General features: G+C 40.7%; 2 protein-coding genes across 2 annotated transcripts in view; both read right to left on the bottom strand.

Annotated features, from left to right (window-relative positions):
- The window catches only part of mical3a (microtubule associated monooxygenase, calponin and LIM domain containing 3a), an 88,780-nt gene extending 88,369 nt beyond the window's left edge, over positions 1 to 411 (bottom strand). The window contains exon 1 of the mRNA XM_083893441.1: positions 294 to 411. The gene's annotated coding sequence lies outside the window, so the exon portion shown is untranslated. The remainder of the gene's footprint in view (positions 1 to 293) is intronic.
- A 4,099-nt stretch (positions 412 to 4,510) lies between these two features.
- LOC310930611 (UPF0606 protein KIAA1549) overlaps positions 4,511 to 22,704 on the bottom strand; it is a gene marked incomplete at its 5' end in the record, with an annotated part of 30,758 nt that continues 12,564 nt past the window's right edge. Inside the window, 19 exons of the mRNA XM_083893646.1 lie at positions 4,511 to 4,839; positions 5,567 to 5,721; positions 6,259 to 6,403; positions 7,800 to 7,856; positions 9,505 to 9,828; positions 9,929 to 10,073; positions 10,190 to 10,413; positions 10,892 to 11,097; positions 11,454 to 11,468; positions 12,281 to 12,417; positions 12,897 to 13,126; positions 14,704 to 14,886; positions 16,125 to 16,315; positions 17,368 to 17,545; positions 20,051 to 20,196; positions 20,299 to 20,358; positions 20,446 to 20,635; positions 21,688 to 21,818; positions 21,922 to 22,081. Of these exons, the coding sequence (XP_083749772.1) occupies positions 4,642 to 4,839; positions 5,567 to 5,721; positions 6,259 to 6,403; positions 7,800 to 7,856; positions 9,505 to 9,828; positions 9,929 to 10,073; positions 10,190 to 10,413; positions 10,892 to 11,097; positions 11,454 to 11,468; positions 12,281 to 12,417; positions 12,897 to 13,126; positions 14,704 to 14,886; positions 16,125 to 16,315; positions 17,368 to 17,545; positions 20,051 to 20,196; positions 20,299 to 20,358; positions 20,446 to 20,635; positions 21,688 to 21,818; positions 21,922 to 22,081 (3,075 nt within the window). The 3' untranslated portion in view covers positions 4,511 to 4,641. The remainder of the gene's footprint in view (positions 4,840 to 5,566; positions 5,722 to 6,258; positions 6,404 to 7,799; positions 7,857 to 9,504; positions 9,829 to 9,928; positions 10,074 to 10,189; positions 10,414 to 10,891; positions 11,098 to 11,453; positions 11,469 to 12,280; positions 12,418 to 12,896; positions 13,127 to 14,703; positions 14,887 to 16,124; positions 16,316 to 17,367; positions 17,546 to 20,050; positions 20,197 to 20,298; positions 20,359 to 20,445; positions 20,636 to 21,687; positions 21,819 to 21,921; positions 22,082 to 22,704) is intronic.

The raw sequence follows: 22,704 nt of genomic DNA, 5'->3' as shown, positions 1-22,704 counted from the left end.
ACACGTTTAGAGCCGCAATGAACGAGCCAAGATACTTAATCACCTTCACATCATGACAATGTCTGATCTGACATAACAGGGAAAACAATATGTGCAGCAGTAAGAAGTATGTAAATAGACACAGATCACACACAGGAAACAACTGCACTGAGCCTCTAATGTTGAGAAACTGCTCTCACTGCATCCATACATTCCTGAGCTGTGACACTCGCCGTCACACACGTAACACACACACACGTAACACACACACACACACACACACATGCTCGTCAAGTTGAGAGCAGTCTACTCACAAGTGCTTCTGGATTCTGTGCTGGGATTAGTGAGAAAATATCCTCTTTTGTCATCTGTGAAAAGAACTTGTTTCACACTTGTCCTCCTCTTCCTCCTCTTCCTCCTCTTCCTTCTTCCTTCTCTCCCCTTTCTTGTCTTTCACCAGCAGGCTAAAAAGTGAGAGAGTAGCTAAAGAGAGAGAGGTGGGGGGGGGTCTGCAGTACTGTAACTCTGTCAGTATTCAGCTAATGCCTGGCTCTGCCTTCCTCTGGGTTTCTCTCCTCCCTCCTTCCCCTCCCCTCACAGTTTTCTCCAAGGTCAGTGAGTAGAGAAAACGACTCCTCCCTGACTGGACAGTTGCTCCACTCCTCATATTCTCCTACAGACTGGACACACAGGCAGTAATTACCGTCATGATCCAGATTAACTCCATGGTGTGCTCTCCTTGTTTCTTCACTGTGGCTGTGGTTGGACTCAGCTTGCTGAGCTGAGCTGAGCTGAGCTGAGCTGCACCAGGACATCTCAGAGACAGGATTACTGTTTAGAAAGGGGTGGGGTGGGTGGGGTTGACGGTGGGTTTTGACCAGGGTTAACCAGACAGGATGGCACACACACACACACTCTTAAGCTTTGCAAAAGAGAAAGACATAAAGAGAATGAGATGAGACACAACTGATAAGGTCTAAAGCAATACAAGCAGAGACATTGAGGCTAAAGTTAAAGATCAGCTCTGGGATTTTGAATTGATTTGCTTACTGTATGTTAATGATCACAAATAGACTGGAGCATGAACTGCACTGTAATCTCCTGTGCTGGAGTCAAACATAGAAGAAGCCAGAGTTAAATAGCTTAGGAGTGACAGCAGATCAGACCCAAGGAGAGACAGGAAGTGTTCGACAACAATTATTCTCAGTGTTGGAATAGATACCTGTGTGTCTTCTCCACATACACCTGCTCTATGAACAGTGAAGTGGTTATTGAAGTGTGTGAACCATTAAATACTTGCTGACTTGTGCACGGTCCACTCTGGTGAAGAGTGACCTCCAGTGAATCTAGATACTCTGCTTTAAAGAAGAGAAGCATCCGATGGGACGAGAGCGACAAGGACGACATTGTCCTTTAACACAAGGAGAAAAGTAAACAGCAGCATTTGATAGCATTTCATTCATAGTGTGGGGTAAAAAGTCTGCCTTGATCCTGGAAACTATAACAATAACTATTTGTGTTTCACAATCTCGGTTGTCAGAGTTGCATAACCATACATTTTCTCTTTCATGACCTCATCACATGTTCATATTTTTCAGTGAAAGAGAGTTTGACACAAAACAAACATCTTTGGGAACTGCTTACATCATCTGCATCGAATGAGCAGTTCATGCTCGGAGTAAAGCAGATCTCGTTTTTTCTTGCACTGTGCTGCCACCTCTTGGTGATTTGTTACATGTACAATCCCCTGTAAACAAACTTTTTTTTATTATTATGTATGGATGGCGTGAGTCGACATGATTATGACAACTATGGGAAAGACTTAAAATTCAAAGACACGTCAAGTGATTGTTTTTGTTTTTTTGTATTTCACAAAATGTAGAACAGCATGCGCACAAACAAACAAAAGATATAAAACAAATGAACATGCAGCATCAATCAAATGTAACGTTGGGCCAGCCAACAGATCCGTCAAAAAGTATGATAAAGAGAAAAAAACTATTAAAAAGCATGTGAGGATGAAAACCATTAGATGGGCTGTTGTTACAGTACAGAACCAGTAGGTGGAGGCATACAGTGTGAGAATGGTTACAAAACATGAACAATGAGATGAGAGGGGGCCACCAGAATCTAACACAACTCCTCAGAGCAAAGAAAAGTCCATACATTACTATTTTTAGTAACGGTGACCTGGATGTTTCTTCATTTCAGCCATAAAGGAACAATTAGTGTTTTTGCAGAGCTAATGATTACCGTCTTTTAAGCTGTTATTACAACCTAAATACACTGAATCTGTTCAGGTAAGTCTAACAGGCACATCACATTGTGAAAAGCAAAACAGAAGCATTTATGCTTTATGATCCAACACAATAACACTGGTAACACAGTCCAAAGACATATTTCCAGGCGCTGCCTTTAAAGTCAATAGGTTTCTGTTTTATTTTGTCTGAATAAAATATAACTTCAGGTCCCAAAAATGCGTCAAAATATCAGGAGAGGGTCAAAAGAAATGGTAACGGAGACTGATTCCAAAACAGCACGACGAAAAAGAGACATTTAAAGTTAACATGGAATGAGGCAAAGAAGGTAAAATCCAAATAAGATTGAAAAAGAACATAAACACGACTGGTTGAAGTAAACCATCAGAGACAACAAATACAGTACAGCTTTCTCCTTCCTGTGCTATCTAAAAAAAAGGCAAAGTAAACATAAAATACTGCATGAAATACAGTTGGTAATTTCGGAAAAAATAACCCAACACAGATCATGTGAAAACACAATGACTTTTCTTCATTAGCAGTTCACCCTCATATCATATCAATCTGTCTTTTTTTTTTCTTTTTACTGATTTGTCCATTTGCAATCTCTTTTTTTTTGAGAGACCTGAGCTATACCAAGTAGTCTGCATACAGTGCATCAAGTACTACCAAATACTGTGTATACGTACATACAGTCCTAACTGTACATAAGTGTCAAGCACATACTGTTAATATTTGTTTAATATTAGGGATGGGCATGGATATTTGATTATTTGCTTGATAATAAAAATTCTATCAGGTAATGAGACTATTTTTGAGTATATTAAAAAAATACAAAACTGAAAAACTGCAATAACTACCTAATTTGGGGTGCATCTATAACCACCAGGTGGCAGCAGCAGCAAGCATTAGTGTGGGAATGAATTTAGAATTAGATTTTGTTATTTTTTGCACACTCACACCAACTAGTGATAGTGAATTTGACTTCTACATTCAACCCATCTTTTTTTTTTTTTAAAGGGGTTTAGTTAGTCACTGCTAAAAGTTCAACACACTATGAACCGAGCAGAAGTGATGACATTTACCAGTGTCTGTGAATGCATTTCCTTAGCTGCTCCTCCTTAGCTCAAATGCACCATGTTGACCCTGCATTGCTTTCACTAGCTCTCATGCTCTGGATGTTGTTGATTGTTGTTTTCTTAGAGTGAGAGAGAGAATTTTCCTTTGAAAAAAAATATGTCTGAAACATAATTTAAAGTCTGGAAAACCAATGTTTTTCCCCACTTTTGTGGTGAAGTTAGTTTGATGAAAGCACATGCTGTTGGATCTGAAAGAGTCAAGGTGTGGAATAGACAGCTTCAACGTTTTTTGCACATGTTGAACGGCTCATGTATAATTAACTGTCACATCGAGAGATGATTAATTTCTGACTGCATGACTTTTCCAATAGCATTTTTGCTGGACATGCCCATCCTTATCTAATACTTGTAACACATCCTGTTTGTTTGGAGAAGCATTTGTTTCAAGGCCATGTTGTTCCCGTTTGTCTATCTGTCCATTTGCTACTAAACATTAATAACTAGAAGGTACAACAAGGGTCTTCAACATGAAAAAACATCTATAAGTCACAAGGTCCTAAAATATTAACTCTGGATAACTGTGCTACTGCAGTTAAGTAAGGAACGAAAAGGATCATGTTTATGAGTTGTTATTAACAGATTGTACCCACTTTGTGAACTGACTCACTGACTGTGAACTTTGACCTCACTCTAGGCTCGTACAGTAGTCTGGGTCATTGTCAAGGCATGGCATGGCTCATCACGGCAGAAAACATGAAGTAGCACCTAATGGTTGGAAAGAGGTTAAGGGCCAAAACAACACATATGGTATGTAAACCAACACAAAGCAAGACTCTTTGTTTTTTTTTTCTTCACATGTGGTACATCTGTTAAGTGAAGGCAACATGGGAGGGAAACCATGACACAGAATACTGAGTCTGAAGAAATGCATTTAAAAAAGAAAAGAAGAACATGTGGATCTACAACACCCAGAGCTTGGTGTGATCCTTCCATGATCCACGGTGAAGTTACAAGGACATGTTCTTTCATCACGTCCTAAAGGTGAAGAATATGGAATACTGTCCATACTGTTCTTCATTTTACAACACTGTCTTTTCCCCATTCTGTGTCAAGTGGTATCAAGAATCCTGTCATTCAGTGTTTTATCGTGAGGAGGCCTCACATAGAAATGTCAACGAGCCACTTCTTTACCTCAGTTTAGCAGGACGATCTCTCTGCTGTACACCTTCAGAGACTTCCATGGGAAGCATTGTCACAATAGGCAAAGCACGTAGGCAGAGACAGTGACATTGACTGTTTGGAGCTACAGAGCGGAGCCCAGGACTTCAGCTGTGATAGCTGGGCATAGCTGCCTGTTTCTGGGAGAGACGCAACAGTTCCTCCCTGATGGCCTTGATCAGGGAGGCAGAAGAGGGAGTCGGAGGAGATATTTCCAGAGGCGGTGGGGCCGACATGTATCCCCCCACAGGGGGATCTAGGTGGACAGGGGGTGCTGTAGGCTCCCTGATACCACTTCTAGGCATCTGGAAGATATGGGAGGAGGAGTAGTCAGGACAGTCCCGGAACTGAGGCAGTAAAGAGAAGAATAAGAGGGAAGGAGGAGAGGAAAAATTAGAAAAATTGAGGACAAATTTAGAGAGAATGTCAAGTGACTTAATAAGGCAGAAGAAACCAAGTGGTAAAGAACCAGGAGATCACTACAGGATATCACTTAAAGGCGACATAGACCAGAAGTTCCAATTAACGCGGCTTTTGGGTGTGTATCTGCGTCATTACTTCGTTTATGAAGCCCTAACGTTTCATAACAAACAGTCCAGCCACTGCTGAGAATGCAGGCTTTTATCGTTATCCTGAGCTTTCCGAAGCGGATCTGAAAAGTGCTTGCGAGTGACGTCACTAACAGGTCTCACCACTGCTTCAACTGCTCGTTCTGTTGCTGCTGTAGAAACCAGCACTAGACACTTCATAAGCTGCTAAATATCTTCGGACTCAGCATCAAACTCAGTCTGAAACAGCGCGGCTCACGAGAGAGTCTGTGAGGAGAGATTTCGATTGGTTCGTTTGCAGCAACTAGGAGGTTTTTGACCATAAAAACAAGTTAATGTTTGCATGTAGACCTCCATAACTCACATACGTGTGTGAGATAGGACCATTCTATGTCACCTTTAATGTAAAAACAGTTCAGAACTTGCAGAACTATTATTATTATTATTTTTTTTTTTTAAATGGATAAATCTATGCTGTACTCACTGCATCTTTTTCAGGCTCTGCTCGAGAGAAGTTGTCATCATGGTAGTGGTTCCAGCCAATGCCTCCATTCTGGCCTGGAGCAGGCCGGCCCCCTGCTGGGTAACCATTTATCCGACTGGACAATCCCACCTGTGTAAGATGATGGAACTGGGCACCTACACACACAGACACACAGACACACACAGACACACACAGACACACACACACACACACACACACACACACACACACACACACACACACACACACACACACACACACACACACACACACACACACACACACACACACACACACACACACACACACACGTTATCCTCAGCAGCCCCTCTAATATACTTAGATGCAATCATTACAGTGTGAATATCATTGTCTGTGTGCTGCACTCTGTGCACTAAATGCTAGAATCCATTTCTATTAGTCTTGTTATAACTTTATTATAAAAGCTTCATACCAGCTCCTTTAATAATTCAAGGAAAGACTCTTTTAGTTTGACAGGTTGATAGGATGAAGGTGTGGATCTTTTCTGTGACCCACATCCAGAACAGATCTAAAATAAACTATCCATGGATAAAGATTGCATCAAGTGCTATTTTTTGAGATGTATTTTTGATTTTCATTTGAAAATGTTGCACACTAAAAATGTGTACAATTTAAAGTAGTTTGCACATGTAAGCAGTTTACACATGTACCTGCAGTTCCCCCGACTGGTCTTGGTCTTGCTGATGATGGCAGCTCATCGGTGTAAAGGCTCCTGCTGGAGTACAGGCTGTCTGGCTGGAACGGATCACCGAGGCCTGATGCTTCACCTGGTGACAGGTAGCTGGAGCCAAGACCCTGCCTGAAACACGAGCAAAAGAATCATCTGCATTAATTTACTCAGTTTTTTGTGTGAAAAGTCTTTGCCCCATTATACAAAAGTCACTTTCATATAGAGGACATCTTCCAGAAAGTCTTCTTCAAAAGCAGGGACAACACTGACATCTACAGGATTGTTTTCAGTACAAGCATTAATTTATAGATCAGCCAAAAAAATCTAGAGAAGTTTGGCATTGCGACATAAATTTACACTCCCTTGTCACTTTATTAGGAACACAGACACCTAATTAAGTGGCCCATCGTCTTCACATCTTAGTTGTGATGATCGAGTGCTTATTTGAGTAACTTACATTTTCACCCACAGAACTGCTGCTCATGTGGATATTTTTCTCTTTTTGGGTCATTCTAGTTAACCCTAGAAATGACTGTGAGAGAATGTCCAAATCCAATCATTATAGTTTCTGAAATACTCAGATCAGCCCATCTGACATCACAAATCATACAAAGTTCAAAGTCACTTACATTATATTTCTTTCCCATTCTTATGCTCAGTGTGTCTACATGACTAAATGTGATTTCTTATACCTTCACCCCACATAGTGGGTGTGAAGTATTGTTTTTGGAGGCTCTGTGTGTCTGTTGTTTGTTTGTTTGTCTGTTTGTTTGTGTTTCTGCACTTGCACTTGCCACTTGCCACTATAACCAGCAGAGGGCGACAGAGGCTTGTTGCTTAAATGGGGTGAAGTCTGCCATCTCTGATCGCCTTGTTAGATTGTTGTGATAACAAGCAGTTGAAAATGTGTAAGCATTTAGTTTACATTCATATAAGAGGATAGACTTAGTGCTTTCAAGTGACCATGCAACAGTACGTTCTATGTGTTACAGCAACTCACTGAAAGCTACAGAATCTACAGTAAACTGTTTGACAGATAATTATGATATTTTATTTGCAATGGGCTCAAATTTACTGTGGTGATAAGTTGTTTAACCACAAATAAATATGTAAGGGTTACTGTGGACGCTCCTCTCCAGCTTCATGAAAAAAAAACTTGCTCACATTTTTGGTGCCGTGCCTACAGAGAGTGTGTGTGTGTGTGTGTGTGTGTGTGTGTGCTGTGACAAAAGAGCCTGCGTGTGTGTGTCGGATACTTTGGTCTTTTTTGGAGCCAGTTCAGAGACCACAGCTCATACCTGATCCATTAAACTGATGAAAAAAAGATGACATTTCCTTTCATTATTCATGAGGCCCAATGCACTTGATGCATCTAAAGAAAAAATATTCCCACTGGTGGAGCGGTGGAAATCAGGCTGCGCTGATCAATAAGAAATCATTTTGGTGTAGGAAGAAGTGAAAGTGGAATACAGTAAGCCTATTATTTATTATTTTATACATGGATGCTCAATTATGCTCTACTGACCTTGGTGTCAGGCCTTGGACAGAAGGAGGAGACATCACCAGCTCAGTGAACCTCTGGGGGAGGATGAGGAAAAAGAGACAGTGTTTAGGAGACAGTGACAAAAAACATTCATGGGAAAGAAAGGAAACAGACTGAAAATATTTCAACAGCTTAGAAAAACCCACAAAACTATTAAGCACAGCTTTGACACTATATCAAGAGGTGATAATGTGTGTTTTTAAATGCATGGTTTTGTTGAATATCATTCTTATTGTACAACCGACCTCTTACAGCATGTTTAAGCACTGAACCTATAAAAGGAGAACCAACAAATGGCTTTTTATGGCTCCACTGCGCATTGTTAAGTATCTCTCTAGCAGGGATGAACATCGTACCTCATGGTAACAGGACAGTAATTGTCTTTACAGCAGTAAAAGGCATTTAAATACAATTTTTAAATTATACATTAAATTAGCATAGTCACAGTTAAGCTACAGTCCACGCTACTGTATGTTTGTCCCATAAAACATTATAATATCAACATGACACCGTGCCTGTAGTTATCCTAATGAGAGAGAGAGGACTGCAGGGTTGTTTTGATGCAGTCAGCCTCTGTAAATATCACCAATAATAATCTTAAAGATTAAATGGACCACTATCTTTACAGTTTCCTGAACCAGCACTATGATCGTTTTTATCTCTAATTATTCCATGACTTCTTATGTAATACCCAAGGGCACTGAAAGCCTTTATTTAACATCAACTCAGCTCTCCATCCACCTCCATATCAATTTCAAAGCTATGGATATGCTATAGATAACTTGGTCTCTTGACACATGTAAGCTAAAATAAATACAAATGTGAATACTGAGTTTACTCAACAAACCAGAGCACGTTGACGACTGCATGTTCTGTGAGACTAGACTACAGTGACACGAGCTAATGCAGATCAAAGACAAGCATGCAGGGTTTATTTCTATAGAGTCTTAGGAGTTGTAGATAGCTGACGAGGGTTATAAGGTTATAGCTCTGGGGGGGTCGACAGATGGAGCAATGCTTAACTGCTTAGTTTGCTAAGAGGAACGTGATTAAATTTGAAGCTATAGCCTTCATGCTGCAAGTGAATGAGTAAAAGGGGAAGAGACAGTGAAGACAATTAAGAGATTTGACATGTGTTTTACTGTTTTTGGAAATTTTCACAAGGATAATGTTTCTGTTGGTCAATCCACAGATTAGTGAAATGAACAAATGCATAACAGCTCATTTGACTTTTAACTAGTTAGTTATGGGTCTAGGATAAAATACACCAATGCAATTTATTATGACATTGGCCAATTATTATTTTACTAATTGTTCAGTTGTTACTAATTTATTTGAGTTTACACTTTTTGGTTTTGAAGAACTGAATTTAGCATTTTGATTACTTGTTACATGTATTTAGCTCATTCATTATTTTTATTCAAATATAACAAACAAACAAAATGCAGATTAAAAAGTCAGACACTATGTGCTATTTAATAAATGTTTTTCTAAGTAATTCTGTGTAATATTTGTTATTATTTAACAGTTATATTGTGAAATGGATGGGGGGGACATATATTATTTATAATATACATATCATTTCGCTTGGTGCAACATGAAAGCAGTAGGATTTGATGTTTACTGAAACTTTGTTTGATTTAAAATATCAAGTCGATATAAATGCCAATGATGGTTACTTACACTAGGGAAAGGGCCAAGAGGCTGGTAGGAGGGGCCCCAGGGTCTGGGGCCTCGGCCTGGAGGGCTGGAGCTAGGGGGGTTACTGTTGACTCCCGGGAGTGTGATTCCTGCTGTGCTGCTCTGAGAGGTGGGCGATACAAGGGCGAAGGCATCATCCAGCAGCGAGTGCATCTGCTGCCGTGCCTCCTCAATAGAGGGCTGTGGAGGCATGTAGGGCGGTGGGGGAGGGGCATGACCTGGAGGAGAGGAAGTCGGACCGAGGAAGACATCATCAGTGGGGGATGGGCTCCTGTGAGGGGATCCTGGGCCTTGGTCGGGGTCCGACTGGAATAAACACAAATATAATGGCAGTGAGAGAGAGATCATACAGATTATTTACCAAATATGCAAATACTGTATGTCACAATGCGTCTACACTACTCACTACGTAAGCCACATTGTTGACTCCAGGACACTTCCTGTAAGCAGCATCACTATCGTCAGTGATGAGGTGGTCCTTGTCTGCATCCATTACGCCTCCATTCAGCTGCTCCTTCATCCTCTGTTTGGGTGAGCGCCTCCCTCGACCACTGGGAGACAAATATTTAATAATTTATGAATAAAAGGAAACACTATCACAGCCATATTTTCTCATCCCCAATAGGTTTTCCACCATACTTCTTATAATTCTAAACGTAGACCTAACCTTTTCTTGGATTCTATGAAGATGGGGGGCATCTGTGCGTCTGGATCCAGGATCTTATCGATCTGCATCTGTGCTTTCTGATAGATTCGATCCTGGTCCTTAGCATCTCCGAGGCCACCGTCATCCATAGAAGGAAAGTCATAGTGGCCCTTCCTCTTCGCCCGCAGACGAATTTTGTTACGATGATGCTCAATTTCTGACTTGTGCCTTAATGCCACTTGGATCTGTGGAGAAAAAAAAATACTCAATTAGAAATGATTTTACCTAGAAATAAGTAAATATGTAAAAATTAGACCCAAAGTAAATGGGTTGAAAAGGATAATCATGTCCATTTAACAAGTACATTAGGGACATGAATAGAATTTCAAGGACCTGTAAAGTATTACATTTATAAAAGTAATCAAAGTCTTTGATTACTTATCCAATTTGGCTTAAATATCACATTTTTTTTAGATTTGCATGTGTTTTCACTGTGGAAGTAGCGGTAAAGTGGTCATCTATTGTATGTGATACCAACTTATTTTTGTTTAAACAAAAATTAGGCTACTTTCACAAGTAGATAAATAGATCAAATACTGAAACTACATGGTGAATATCAAGCATTCTGAAATTGCAGCAAAGTAACTCAACTGAAGTATCTTTTCCGACCTGTTTGTATTTTTGGCACAACAGATGTGAAGCCAGTTCATCAAAAGTGCAAACCTCTTTGTTAATTTGGTTGGCGTCAGACAGTTTGCTGTTGAAGGGTGGGGTGTGCAGTGGTGGGACAGGAATGGGCTGCATGGCGATAAGCTGGACTTTGTTGGGGAGTCTCCTGCTTGGGTCTGTGGCACGAGACATGCGATCGACGTGGTCAAAGATGGTGGCTGACGACAGCTGTTCGTGTGTACCGTTTATCGGTGGAGGACCTGGGGGATGAGCAAACAAGGAAAACCGAGGTCACATCGAAGTCAGCACAGAAATGTAAAGGATGAGTCCAAATATTAACGTTTTACGAAACAAAGTGATGATGGATGACTACAATAAATATTTCTAGTGATAGCATGAAATGGAAAGTGATGCTTAATTTCAATTATGAGCTTTGCCTTTTATTTGTGAAATGTTTCTACAAGTGAGTGACAGCTCAGAATGGTGACAATGATGGATGGTGAGAACAAGTCTAACACAAAGCTACCACAGAAACGGACTGACAACAAACAGACACAGCTGCTGGAGGTCAAGCTTGAGGTCTAGAGACACAGATGGAAAAAGAACAAACTCTTACCAATTCTATTCTTGCCTGCAAACCACAATAGAGAGGAAAGAGAGTTTTATTGAAGAAAAGGCAGTCAAATAAAAACAATCTAAGAAGCTAGAAGTGGTTGTGGTGAGTTAATAATACAAATTAAAAAAAGCTTAGTGAATTCAAGTCTGGCCACCAAAAGCACAACTTTGATTCTTAGAAATGGGGGAGAAAAGCATAGAAAGAAGCTAAGGCAAGAAAAGACGATCATTTTCCACAGATGATAAAAGTTGTTCATTACACAATAATGAGTGTGCCTCATATTCATTCAACTCACAAACATCATGGTGGAGTATATATAGTCTCAGGCTGAGATTTATCACTAACAAAACAGAGACCATTCCTCTGTGGGTGAGTCAGGCTGAAGTCTCTGTGCCTGACTGTGTCTGGCTCCAGCACGTTGACTCTGAATGGCAGTACAGGCTTGAATCTATCAACAAGCTGTCAGGACAAACTTAAACTATTTCCCCCCTCTTTTTCCCTGCTCTCCTCTCTCTCTCTCTCTCTGGATGTCTTTTGACCACCAAATGGACGTTCCCACCAGGTGTTTCTTTTATTTTCTTTGTTTTCCTGTGTAATTTTGATGTCACTGCTGCATTTCCCCTCAGCATGTCCCTGCTTTGTTTTGTTGATGAGCTCACAGTTTTCCTTGCTCTTCAATCTGACCCTCTTATCTATCAAATCATGACAGCCTGGGCTGCTCTCTCTATATTTCTGCTAACTCCCTTTAACTTCCACCTCCTCTTCCCCCACTTGTAATCAGTGTCTTTGTTTGGAGGAGTGATATGAGTGTTGCCAAGGCCACTCACCATTTAAAACATTGATGGGGACCTTGCGGGTCTGCTTGTTGTCGCTGGGCGTGGCGTGCGCTCTCAGGTTCTCCTCAGTTGATTCCTGCTCACTCGAACGGTCACTTACCACTGAGTCAACGTCTGACGGCGAGATCCTACCAGGAAAACACACACACACTTACATAAATAATAGAATAGAAGCTACTGGAACACACCAATATGTTGAAATGCCAACATATCAAAGAGTAGGGCAACCTTCCTTTTGAAGCTTATAGACGGAATTATAATTATAATACCGCAATTCCCAAACTAACAAAATTGAAGTTCATACATGTGTTAAACAGTAACTGCTGGACAATTGTGATTAAAAAGTCTACCACTGACTTAACTAAACAGTTTTGTTTCAGTTGTTTGTTTAGTATTACACATTTAGTACACATTTCTGTCAGCAAATTAGGTGTTTAGCAAACCATTGGATTACAAAGAAGAAACAATTATTTGTCATCTGGTGACTGGTGACATAACTAAAACATAAAACAAAAACAGATGCTTCTCCGGGGGCCTTTTTTTGGTTGTGTTATGTCATCTATGAGAGCATATTTCCAATTGTAAATATTTGTTTGGACTCACTGACCTTTCTCGCCTGCGGTCGCCACGGGATGCCTTGTTGGGAGAGGCTGAGGTTTTGGTTATGGGTGTGGGGATCTCGCCATTCTCAGATGGGCTGAAGCCATCTTTAATGGACATGGGGAGGGACCCGGGCCCTGGCGGAACCGTCTCCTGGATCACCATGATTTCATCCTTACTCTGTTGGCCAAGGTGCAATTTGGCAAAGTCAAAGCCTTTCACACTAGGAGCCTGCAACTAAGGAGAGGGGGCAGAGGAAAAGAGGGATGATAAATTGCTTTGAAATTCTCTCAAGACCAAGGGTTGCAGTTGAATAAAGTGACAGAGATAGGTGGAAAGATTTTTGAGTTCATGACTGGGCTGCATGACTGCTGGACAGGATGTCTAGGCGGGAGACGAAGACAGACAGATATGAATGAATACAAAGAAAGGCTGTGGGAAAGAGGGACAGGGAAACATTGAGTTGCAAGCTCTCCTTTGAGGTGGTGGGGGATGGAGACTGGCAAAGGAAGCAGTGAGACTACTTGAGTGTAAAGCCCACGGGACTTTTCAACAGCAAAGGCGTAAACAGAGGATGTCTGATCTCGGCGTATGAGAGAGAAACTCTGGTGCTGTGACACTGAAACGGAGCTAAAAGAGAAGAGCCACCATGCTCCTGTTAATTCTCTGAACGGTTCACACACTCACTGAGTTTACTGAGGCAAAATGGTGTGGCTTAGAAGTGGCTTGGTAGAAAACTGCTAATACAGTCTGATGTTTGCCAGTATGATGCGTTTGTTGTGCTCGCTACAGCTTAAGAACAACTGCAAAATGACTGCATTTAAAAACGCTATCACGATGAAAGCTGTTTTTGAGTATAATTAACACTGATGCTGAATAAACGTAGACAGCAATAGTGACACAACACTAATCAGTAATTACTACTTTGTGTTTTCGTTCATTCATTGTCTACGGCTTTATGCTGCACGATGGAGCTGAAGCCAGTACCAGCTGAGACAGGGCGAAAGGCGGCGTAGACCCCAGTCCAATGCAGGGCCAACATATAGCGATGAACAATCTATCAACTCACACATTCACACACCACACGGTCAATTTAGTGTCCAATTAACCTCTGCATGGTTTTGCACTGTGGGAGCAAACCACAGAAAGGGGCTCATTCGGACTGTGTCGCAAACCCAGGCTGCCGGATGTCCCTATTTAGTGTATTCTATTAGTAACATTTAGAGAGTCACAAACAAACTGTCGATACAAAATGACATCTATAAATCTACTGCTTTACAAGATATAAAGACAAAAACACCCAAAGCTACGTCCACATTTTCTATTTCTATTACTAATTATTACTTATGTCTATGGCTACTACAAGGTATACCTCATCTTTGCCTATTCTTCCTTTATATACTGCTTTCATTTTCTCTTCTTTTTTCATCCACTCCATTTTCTTCAGCATTGATTTGCCCTCTAGTCTTCTTTGCACATCTGGTTTCATTCCTATATATTTTACGGTCTTCTTCTCCTCATGTTCCTCCTCCTCCTCCTCCTCCTCCTCTTCTTCTTCTTCTTCTTCCTCTTCACTGCTCATTCTCTTTTCACCCTTGGAAGGAGCTACTGGTCTCTGATCAGAAGCAATGGTGGAGAGACAGTGAAGATGCCGTCAAATCCCCAAAATTCAAAATCTGGACTCTATGAACTATGAACTCTACTGCGTCCTGAAAATGAACAACCACCAAAGAACGGCTTCCGTTTACAGCAAACACGTCAACAAGCAACATCCCCACTACAACTCCTACAAACCAAGAGACACTGCTCTGTACCTTCCCCAATTTAACTTTCTCCTCCTCCTCCTCTTCTTCTTCCTCCTCTTCATCTTCATCTTCATACTCCTCTTCTTCCTCCTCATACTCCCCCTCTGATTCCTCACTAAACTCTATATTCTTTTTAGCTGGAGGGAGTGTGTGCTGAAGAGAGCTCCTTGATCCTCTGAATGACATAGTGGACTAAGAGAAGAACACTGGTGTTAAGTGGCACATGATTGAATTAAACAGGCCTGCACATTAGATTCATTGCATTAACTCAAAGCAAAGTGATTAAAGAATGTATGTGGAATGAAAAAAAGACAGACATAGAAAGAATGATGAACAATTCAGTTGGACTGTTTTACATCCATTACACAAGAAATCTATTTTAGGAAAAGGCTTGAGTGTTATTATTACCAACATCTGAGTTTATGATGGCCCAGTAAGTTCACTCCAGGGATTTGAATGCATCTCGAGTAACCACTGATTGGATCTAACTTTCCCACTCAATTCGTAAATACACACATACGTCTTTTAATGCTGTTTTTAGCCAGTCTTTCTGTGCAGATAAGTCTATGTCAATGTATTTGTGTGTCAGTGAGAGAGTGAGAGCAAATAGAGAGAAGCAGAGAGAGGGAAGTCTGAATGTGCTGTGAGCAGCTTCAGAATGAAAAAAACAGAAATTTGCATATAGTGGTCAATGTTAATATTGTAGCATGTGAATAATTAAATGCCAGAGCTTCTTCTGTGGTTCTCCAGCAAACATAAGGCTGCTGATGCAGAGCATGTAAGAAAACATCAAAAAAAGATTTTTATATAAAATAAAACAGCTTCACAGTCCCATCTCAAGCAGTATAATGACTTCTAATCTAGCAAGTGTCGCGTAATAAGTCTCTCTACTGAGATCATTAAAGTTTAAGCATCTCATCTAAAAGAGGAACTGATTAAAAAGTCAAGATTCTGTGCATTCCTACAGCACAATCACGGCAATGACTAATAGACCTCATTAATTATCACACATTTGAATTCAGAGGTGGTCTAAGCTTTCCAACATCCCCGATCGGCTGCTTTAAACCTTTTAATGCAGAAAATATACAATATTTGGCAACTAGTTTGACCAGTAAAAATACATAAAAAGAGATGGCATATAAGATTATACTAGTGCAGTACCCATTCAATGTCTGCATGATTTTTACCAGTATCTTTACCAGAGCACTGCACACACTGGTGCCCTTAATAAGACACCTGCCAAGTTTGAAGCCTGTCAAGCTGTTGGACAGTTATGAAATTACAGAGAGACAGTTCTTGCATTTATAGATAGATGTGCACCACAGGCATGCAAATTATATAGTATAGTTTATGTCCATCATCGACAGAAGACGCTAGTACAATAAAGCCTTGGTCAGACACTGTACAGTAAATTGCTGATAGGACTCTACCTTCTGTCGCTGCTGCTGCTGCATGGAGGTCATGGCGTCTGGCTGGAATTCCAGCTTGTCTGTCCGACACAGTTTCCAGTACAGGATTGAAATGATGATGACGACGACAAGAAGTGGGATCACCACACCGATGACGATCCACACGTTGGTATTCTCTGTGTTTGAGGGTAAAGTTGTCACTTTCTCTACAGCTATAGGGCAAAAAGGACAGAAAAGTGTCAGTAAAGTGATCATAAAGAATGGTACATAATTGACGCATCTTTTAAAGACAGAACAAAACAAACAAAGGGCTGTCTCACAGCATGGTTAACCACAGAAGATATTCAGTGTATAGGTTTATTCAGTTGAGCCTCCTTTTACAGGGCTACAACATGTTTTCTCCACTTTCTTCATTCACAGTAAAACAATGTGTGAATCATGTTCCAGTTCTCCCTTCTCCATCTCCAAACAGGCAGCGTGCTGAAAGTGGTCTAATGTATGTAATATACTGACTAGATATACACATCAGACACCCCTGAACTATCCATTAAAGCTTATTTGGAAACTCTTCTGTGAATTATAAGCTAAACATGCAGTATTTGTGGAGTGCTAGCGCTGGCCTCATTGTTGTAATCTTCAACGCAGACTTCCATTAGTTTTAATTAAAACTCATTTCTTCTCCTGGGAAAGTACCGTAGGAGAACACAGTCAGCACAGCAAAGCACAAGAACTCCCTTGAGGTGCTCTCATTAGGCCTTCATCTCTTGTTTAGATTCTTAATGAGGATGACAGACTTTAGGTTCCCTGTATAAGGGGAAGTCATTAGCTCAGATGTTACTGTAAACACACAAAGGAACACATGGAGCCAGCAGCCTGTTTTTATTCTATTTTCTTCTTACCTGAAGGACACGTTTCATAATATGTGTCTTGTCGCTCCAACATGTTTTGCTCTCAACTCAGAAACTTTGAAAAGTAGCTTTGAACACAGATTCCTTCTGTGCAGTACAATGAGTTTTAAGTCAGACTACAGCAAATGAGTAATAGCTGCAGTAATAACTGAATCATAGTTTAGGGAAATTAGGGGATATCCATTAGTACCTACACTGTTTCAACTCCATACCAACACTCAAGTAAATGGCAGTGACTCAGTGTTTTTCCCACCCTTCAGTGATTTACTTTATACATGTCAAGGACCATCTTCTTAATCACTTCATCATTTGGCTGCCCTTGAATGCCCGTTATCTTAGATGCAAGAGATACTCACGCTCAGCTAAAATGCCCTGGACACGATATCCCAAGATGATGGCAGCCCGCTGAACATCCAGGTTGTTGAGCAGGCTGGCTGTTTGGACAGCAGTAATTCTCTGGCCATTGAGATCCTCCACAAAATACAGTATCTCCAACGGGTGGTCCTCACCCACGAGCCGGTTCGTACTTACAACCTTGAAGTAGACATTAAGGAAATAAGGTACAATTTGTCACTTGTGTGGTATATACACACGTATACAAGGTTGTTTTTCAGAAGCACAATCAGAGTTGCTATTCATGGACAGAAGATATAAAGTCATTGAAGAGACAACAGTTGTGTTCAGTAAACTTAAATCTGGCAAAATATTAGGGAGCACAAGTTGTGACACAGAAATCATGTGGAAAAGATGTCAAAGCCAATTCCTTGGCTGCTGTTATTCAGCTGCACAGAGCGATCACTGTGTGTAATTACTACAAAGAAATGACAGCCTGTGCTGTCCATAACTCTCTTTTAAACTGTTGGCAGACATCATGGCATCTTACAAACATAAACATGTCCAGATGCAGAAAAAAAGAGACACTTAATAGACCATATTCATTCTTTGCACTGCTCAGAGACCCAGGCTTTCAAACTTCAAAGTGTAGCGAAGGGCGATGTTTACTAATCATCTCGTCGATAAACTTTTTCCATGACACCACTTTTCCTATTTTCCGTCTTTGTTCTCATTTGTTTCTAACTTTGAGAGCACAAACACTGCGAGGTTCAGACGAGTGAGAGCGTAACCAAAGTCCATCAAAGTTGAAATGAGTTGTGCAAACTGTTTTAGTTTAGATGTTCCCATTTGTTGTTATTAGTTAGTAAATGTTATTTCCCCACCGCTAACAGGCAGTGCTTAAACAACTTGGAAATGAAACACTTGGGAAAATGAATATGTAACCTATGAAAGATGTGGCACCACACTCTCTCCATTAAAAATGTAATAACACTGGCCCTAATGAACATGAAGTGTCAAATGACTTCATAATGGTGAGCATGGCACTTAATGTTCTACCGAATCTAGAAACATAAATCATTATTTAGTTTTTCTAACCAAATAAACTAAAATTAACCCATCAACTTTGACCTCTTCATTTGCTCCATGTTGGACTGAAACCAACTATACTGTATAAGATTGATATTCTTTACATATTTTACACGGTTCTTTCCAGCATGTACACACACACTCAAGCACACATTTTCCCTGACAAAATATTAATTGTTTCATTATTTCTGCATGTTGCCAAATAATTTCTCTCTATCTCTCTGCCTATCTGTGTGTGTGTGTGTGTGTGTGTGTGTGTGTGTGTGTGTGTGTGTGTGTGTGTGTGTGTAGTCTCCCTCTGTGTGCCCTGAGGCATAGCACAGTCTGCTGTCTACATTACTGGAGAGAGTAAAGCACAGGTCATGCCTGAGTTGACACAGAAAAATGGCTGGGCCAGGCCTCATCGGATCTAATCCAGTCCATGCATGGTTATTAGAGTGGAAGAGTGGAAAGACAGCAGTGCGAATGTGTGTTATTTCATGACCCCAATTCAACCTCCTCTTTTATCTGTCCAGACAGACTCATAAGCTATTCTCATAGGTGACAGCACCACACCAATACCTTCTGTGTGTGTGTGTGTTCAGTCATTATACTAGATATAATGAGTCGCCACACTCTCACTATCTAATAGACACTCAAAGATGTCTTTGCGTCTTTGAAATGTAAAATAAAACATTTCCAAACTCGGCTTCCATAATGATGGTAGCCTATCAAAGCCGAACCAAACAAAAGGACATCATAATATAACATAGTCACAAGTCAGAACCTATAATCAGAGATACAATCTCTCAGGCAAACATAGGATGTTCATCAAAACTGTATGGTCTGCACATTTTTGCCATTGTGCTGTGGGTTTATGGAGACAATGATGTGGGAGGCAGAGAAGGTCAGGAATAGTGAGGCAGATAATCAGCCAAATATGCCTCCTTGATTAAAGACCACCATATGGACTCTGACTTTGTGATGTTGGATTAGTTATGCGTCTCTCATAACGCCTCACTATTTCAAAGTGTTCTGCTCTCCCCGCTTCACAGAATTCTGAATCTTTTACCAGCCCCTGTCTGCATCGCTCCCTGCTCAATCTCAGATAAAAACACTGTTATTGCCAAGTTTGTTGATTGCACGGTCCAGACAGAGAAAGAGAAAATGAATAATTGATCTGCTCTTAGCAGCTCTGTAGCTCACAGGAGCCATCAAGTAACAGGACCAGAGAAATGGGGAAGAGCAGAAAGAACAAGGTTGTCGTCATCGAGTGGCTGGCCCCTGGGCTGAATGGGATGGTGTTGCTATGGTGACAGAACTCTATCCTGTCCCCTTAGAGATGAGCTGAACAGGTGCAGAAGGAGCCCACAAAAGCTCGAGCCTGATTAGTAAAGCAGTGCAGCTTTCACTGGTTACAAACACACATAATGAGCCCTCAGTACTCAGGCAAGGTAGTTAGAACGAGCTTGCATCAGGCAACAATGACAGAAATGGTTCCGGATTTTGTGAGTAATCCATCAACACATTTCTACTTTAAGAGTTTTATAAGGTTTGTCTTGGAGGAAAAACAATTCGACAAATAAATCTAATGTGGTGTATACTGTTTTCGAAGAAAGATAATGATAATGTAAGTACCTGTACGCTGCTATTGCCCATGGTGGTGGCTCTCTTAACACGTTTGACTGGTTCCTTTGCCTCCCCAAGTAACATGGCTACCCGACGTTCCATGTTGGCCTGGAAAGTTCTTTCACCCACTTCCTGGTCAAGCACACCCAATAACACTATGTAGGCAGAAAACAGAAATGTGTGAAAATGTTATTCATGCTGTAAGACATTGCAAGAGCGTTTCCACATGCCACAGTAAGAACTAAACTCAATCATACCTGTTCTAACCCAGGAGGAGCGAAGCACCTTGCTGGTGTTCAACTCCGGGTAATGGAAAGCTATTGGGAAAAAGGGATTAATGACATGAATGTTGCATAATGTCACATGGGCATGACAAAAATACGAGTCAGACCTGTGGTACTTACGTTCAGCAATCTGCAGTACAGGAAAACCCATGTAATAGCTGAACTCTACCATGGTGAGCGTCATCAGAGCATTGCTGACCTCTGACCCTATCAGATAACCTCTTGACCCACGGACAGTGAAGGTGATGTCTACAGGTTGCCTCAGGACTCGTTCCTGATTTTTTGGAACAGCCATTGTGATGTTTATGATCTGAAACATAATGAGACAGAGATGTACTATCCAGCAGATAATCCATCACATAAGACAATATACAAAACATTTCCCCACTCTGCTGTTGATGTAGCTCCAGGGAAAGCTTTTTATCTCTTAGAGAGTTGCAATAAAGTTCCCAATATGAAAAGGATTGCTAGTTGTTTATGAAAGATGTTTATGCTGCGACAAATCCTCTGTTCAATCCTTTAGTTTTTTTTTTCAAATTAGCTACTATTGTGCAGACATCACTGTAATTGGATTACATAAAGCTCAACAGAAACAAAACACGTAGCCAAATTCGAGCCCCATTAACATATTAACAGTCTTTTAATTTTTTTCAAATACAGCATGAATTCCCTGGTGTATGATTGAGATACGGGGGCACAAGAGGATACATGCAGTGACCAATGTAACAGCCCTAGATAAAAAATAAGAGACTTAAGGTGCATTACGTGCTGCACTGTGACTGAAAGACTAGTTGATATTGATACAGCTGGTCAAAATGAACATCCTCTGCTGGATGTCTGTGCTTTGACGTTCAAAACAGACTTGACATAAAACAGCCTCTCTATTGTGATGAAGGGACCAGGGAGTGCATGTCTTATGATAAGATCCTATATCAGAATTTGAGAATGTGGATGGGGAGTGTGATGTCTAGGTTACTATGCTCACAATGTTGATGTTTCCCCTTCCCTCATAAATTATGGAAAAGGCTGGATAGAGTATAGAGCATGTCCAATTCCATCAAACCCAAGTAGTAATTTAGATCTTCCAGAAAGTGAAACTTTCTCTGGCTCTCCAGGGATCCATTTCTGCCACTATTCATTTACTGAAAATCCTTTACACAAAATCCTCTAAAATTTCGATTAAATTTCACAGCTTCTGGTTGCGAAGCAATAACCCAATTAAATTCAACCAGTGCTGCAGCCATCACTGTCATCCATTAGTGAAGTGGGCAACATCTTAGTAAATTACTTAGTTGGAGCATTACTTCTCCAACCTTGCTGAAACACAGATGCATGCTTTCCCTGCCTATTGATCCCACTCACATGCACTGTGAAGTTTGTTGACTCCTTCGCACGGCGACGCACTTCGGCAAAGGCCATGGTCAACCCCTTCTCAATGCTCCCACTGAAGTTGCAGTGCCGCACATCTATGTGACTGGGAACAAACTGGAGCACTGCACACAGTACAAAGACATAGAGATTTAAAAGAATTGTCACTGACACTGCTGCAACTGTAATGCTGCAATACCGAAAGTCAGATTGTAGAAGGTAATTTACCTGTGTGTACTTGATATTTTCTATCAGGCATTGTCCAGTTGGGTGACACATACAGGAAGCGCCGCCTCGACCTTCGCAGAGTGTTGACGACAGATATGGCTGTGTACACAACTGGGCCAGACACCACCCGGAACACAAACTTTGGTGGAGGGTCCACAACCTTACAGGACGAAAAGTAATACATCAAACAGATGGGTCATTCAGTGGTTGTTTATTCACAGTTATAAAGCTTGTCTTAAATAATCAGCTGTTGCTTTTAGAATGCCTTGGGTGGTTTGTTTATTGCAATACCACAAATGCCCATCCACACTATACAGTCTATATGATGCAACAGCTATTACATGACAGTCCATTCACTTCAGAATCTTTACACTTTAAGTCCCTTATACTGTATATCAAAATGTTATGTTAATATTGTATGTATATTAGTGGTGTGTATCTCTCCCTTATAGGAAAAGTCAGGAACAATAGTTTTTATTAGGAAATGATTTGGTTCAATTCAATTCAATTGTGTAAGAATTTTTTTGTCTAATGTAGGCACTCCTTCTAAATTACTAACCAGAATAAGTCGAATCTACAGAAGTATCATTGCTTTCACTCAACAGATTTTCATAAAAGTCCCAAATCCTGTTTATTATTTCCGTTTTATGACTCATCAATAAAGAGAGATGATGTGAATGGTGATGGTGTGAATGAGGGTCTTTAATGTGACATGAGAGACACAATCTGCTTTACAAATCCCATGAGTGCTGTGATTGAGTTTTGAGCAATACTGGAATCGGT

The sequence above is a fragment of the Microchirus variegatus genome (genome assembly GCF_963457635.1).
Source record: "Microchirus variegatus genome assembly, chromosome: 8".
NCBI classification, from domain to species: domain Eukaryota; kingdom Metazoa; phylum Chordata; class Actinopteri; order Pleuronectiformes; family Soleidae; genus Microchirus; species Microchirus variegatus.
Note: the sequence above shows the minus strand (reverse complement) of the source record. Positions and strands in the feature narration are given on the sequence as shown.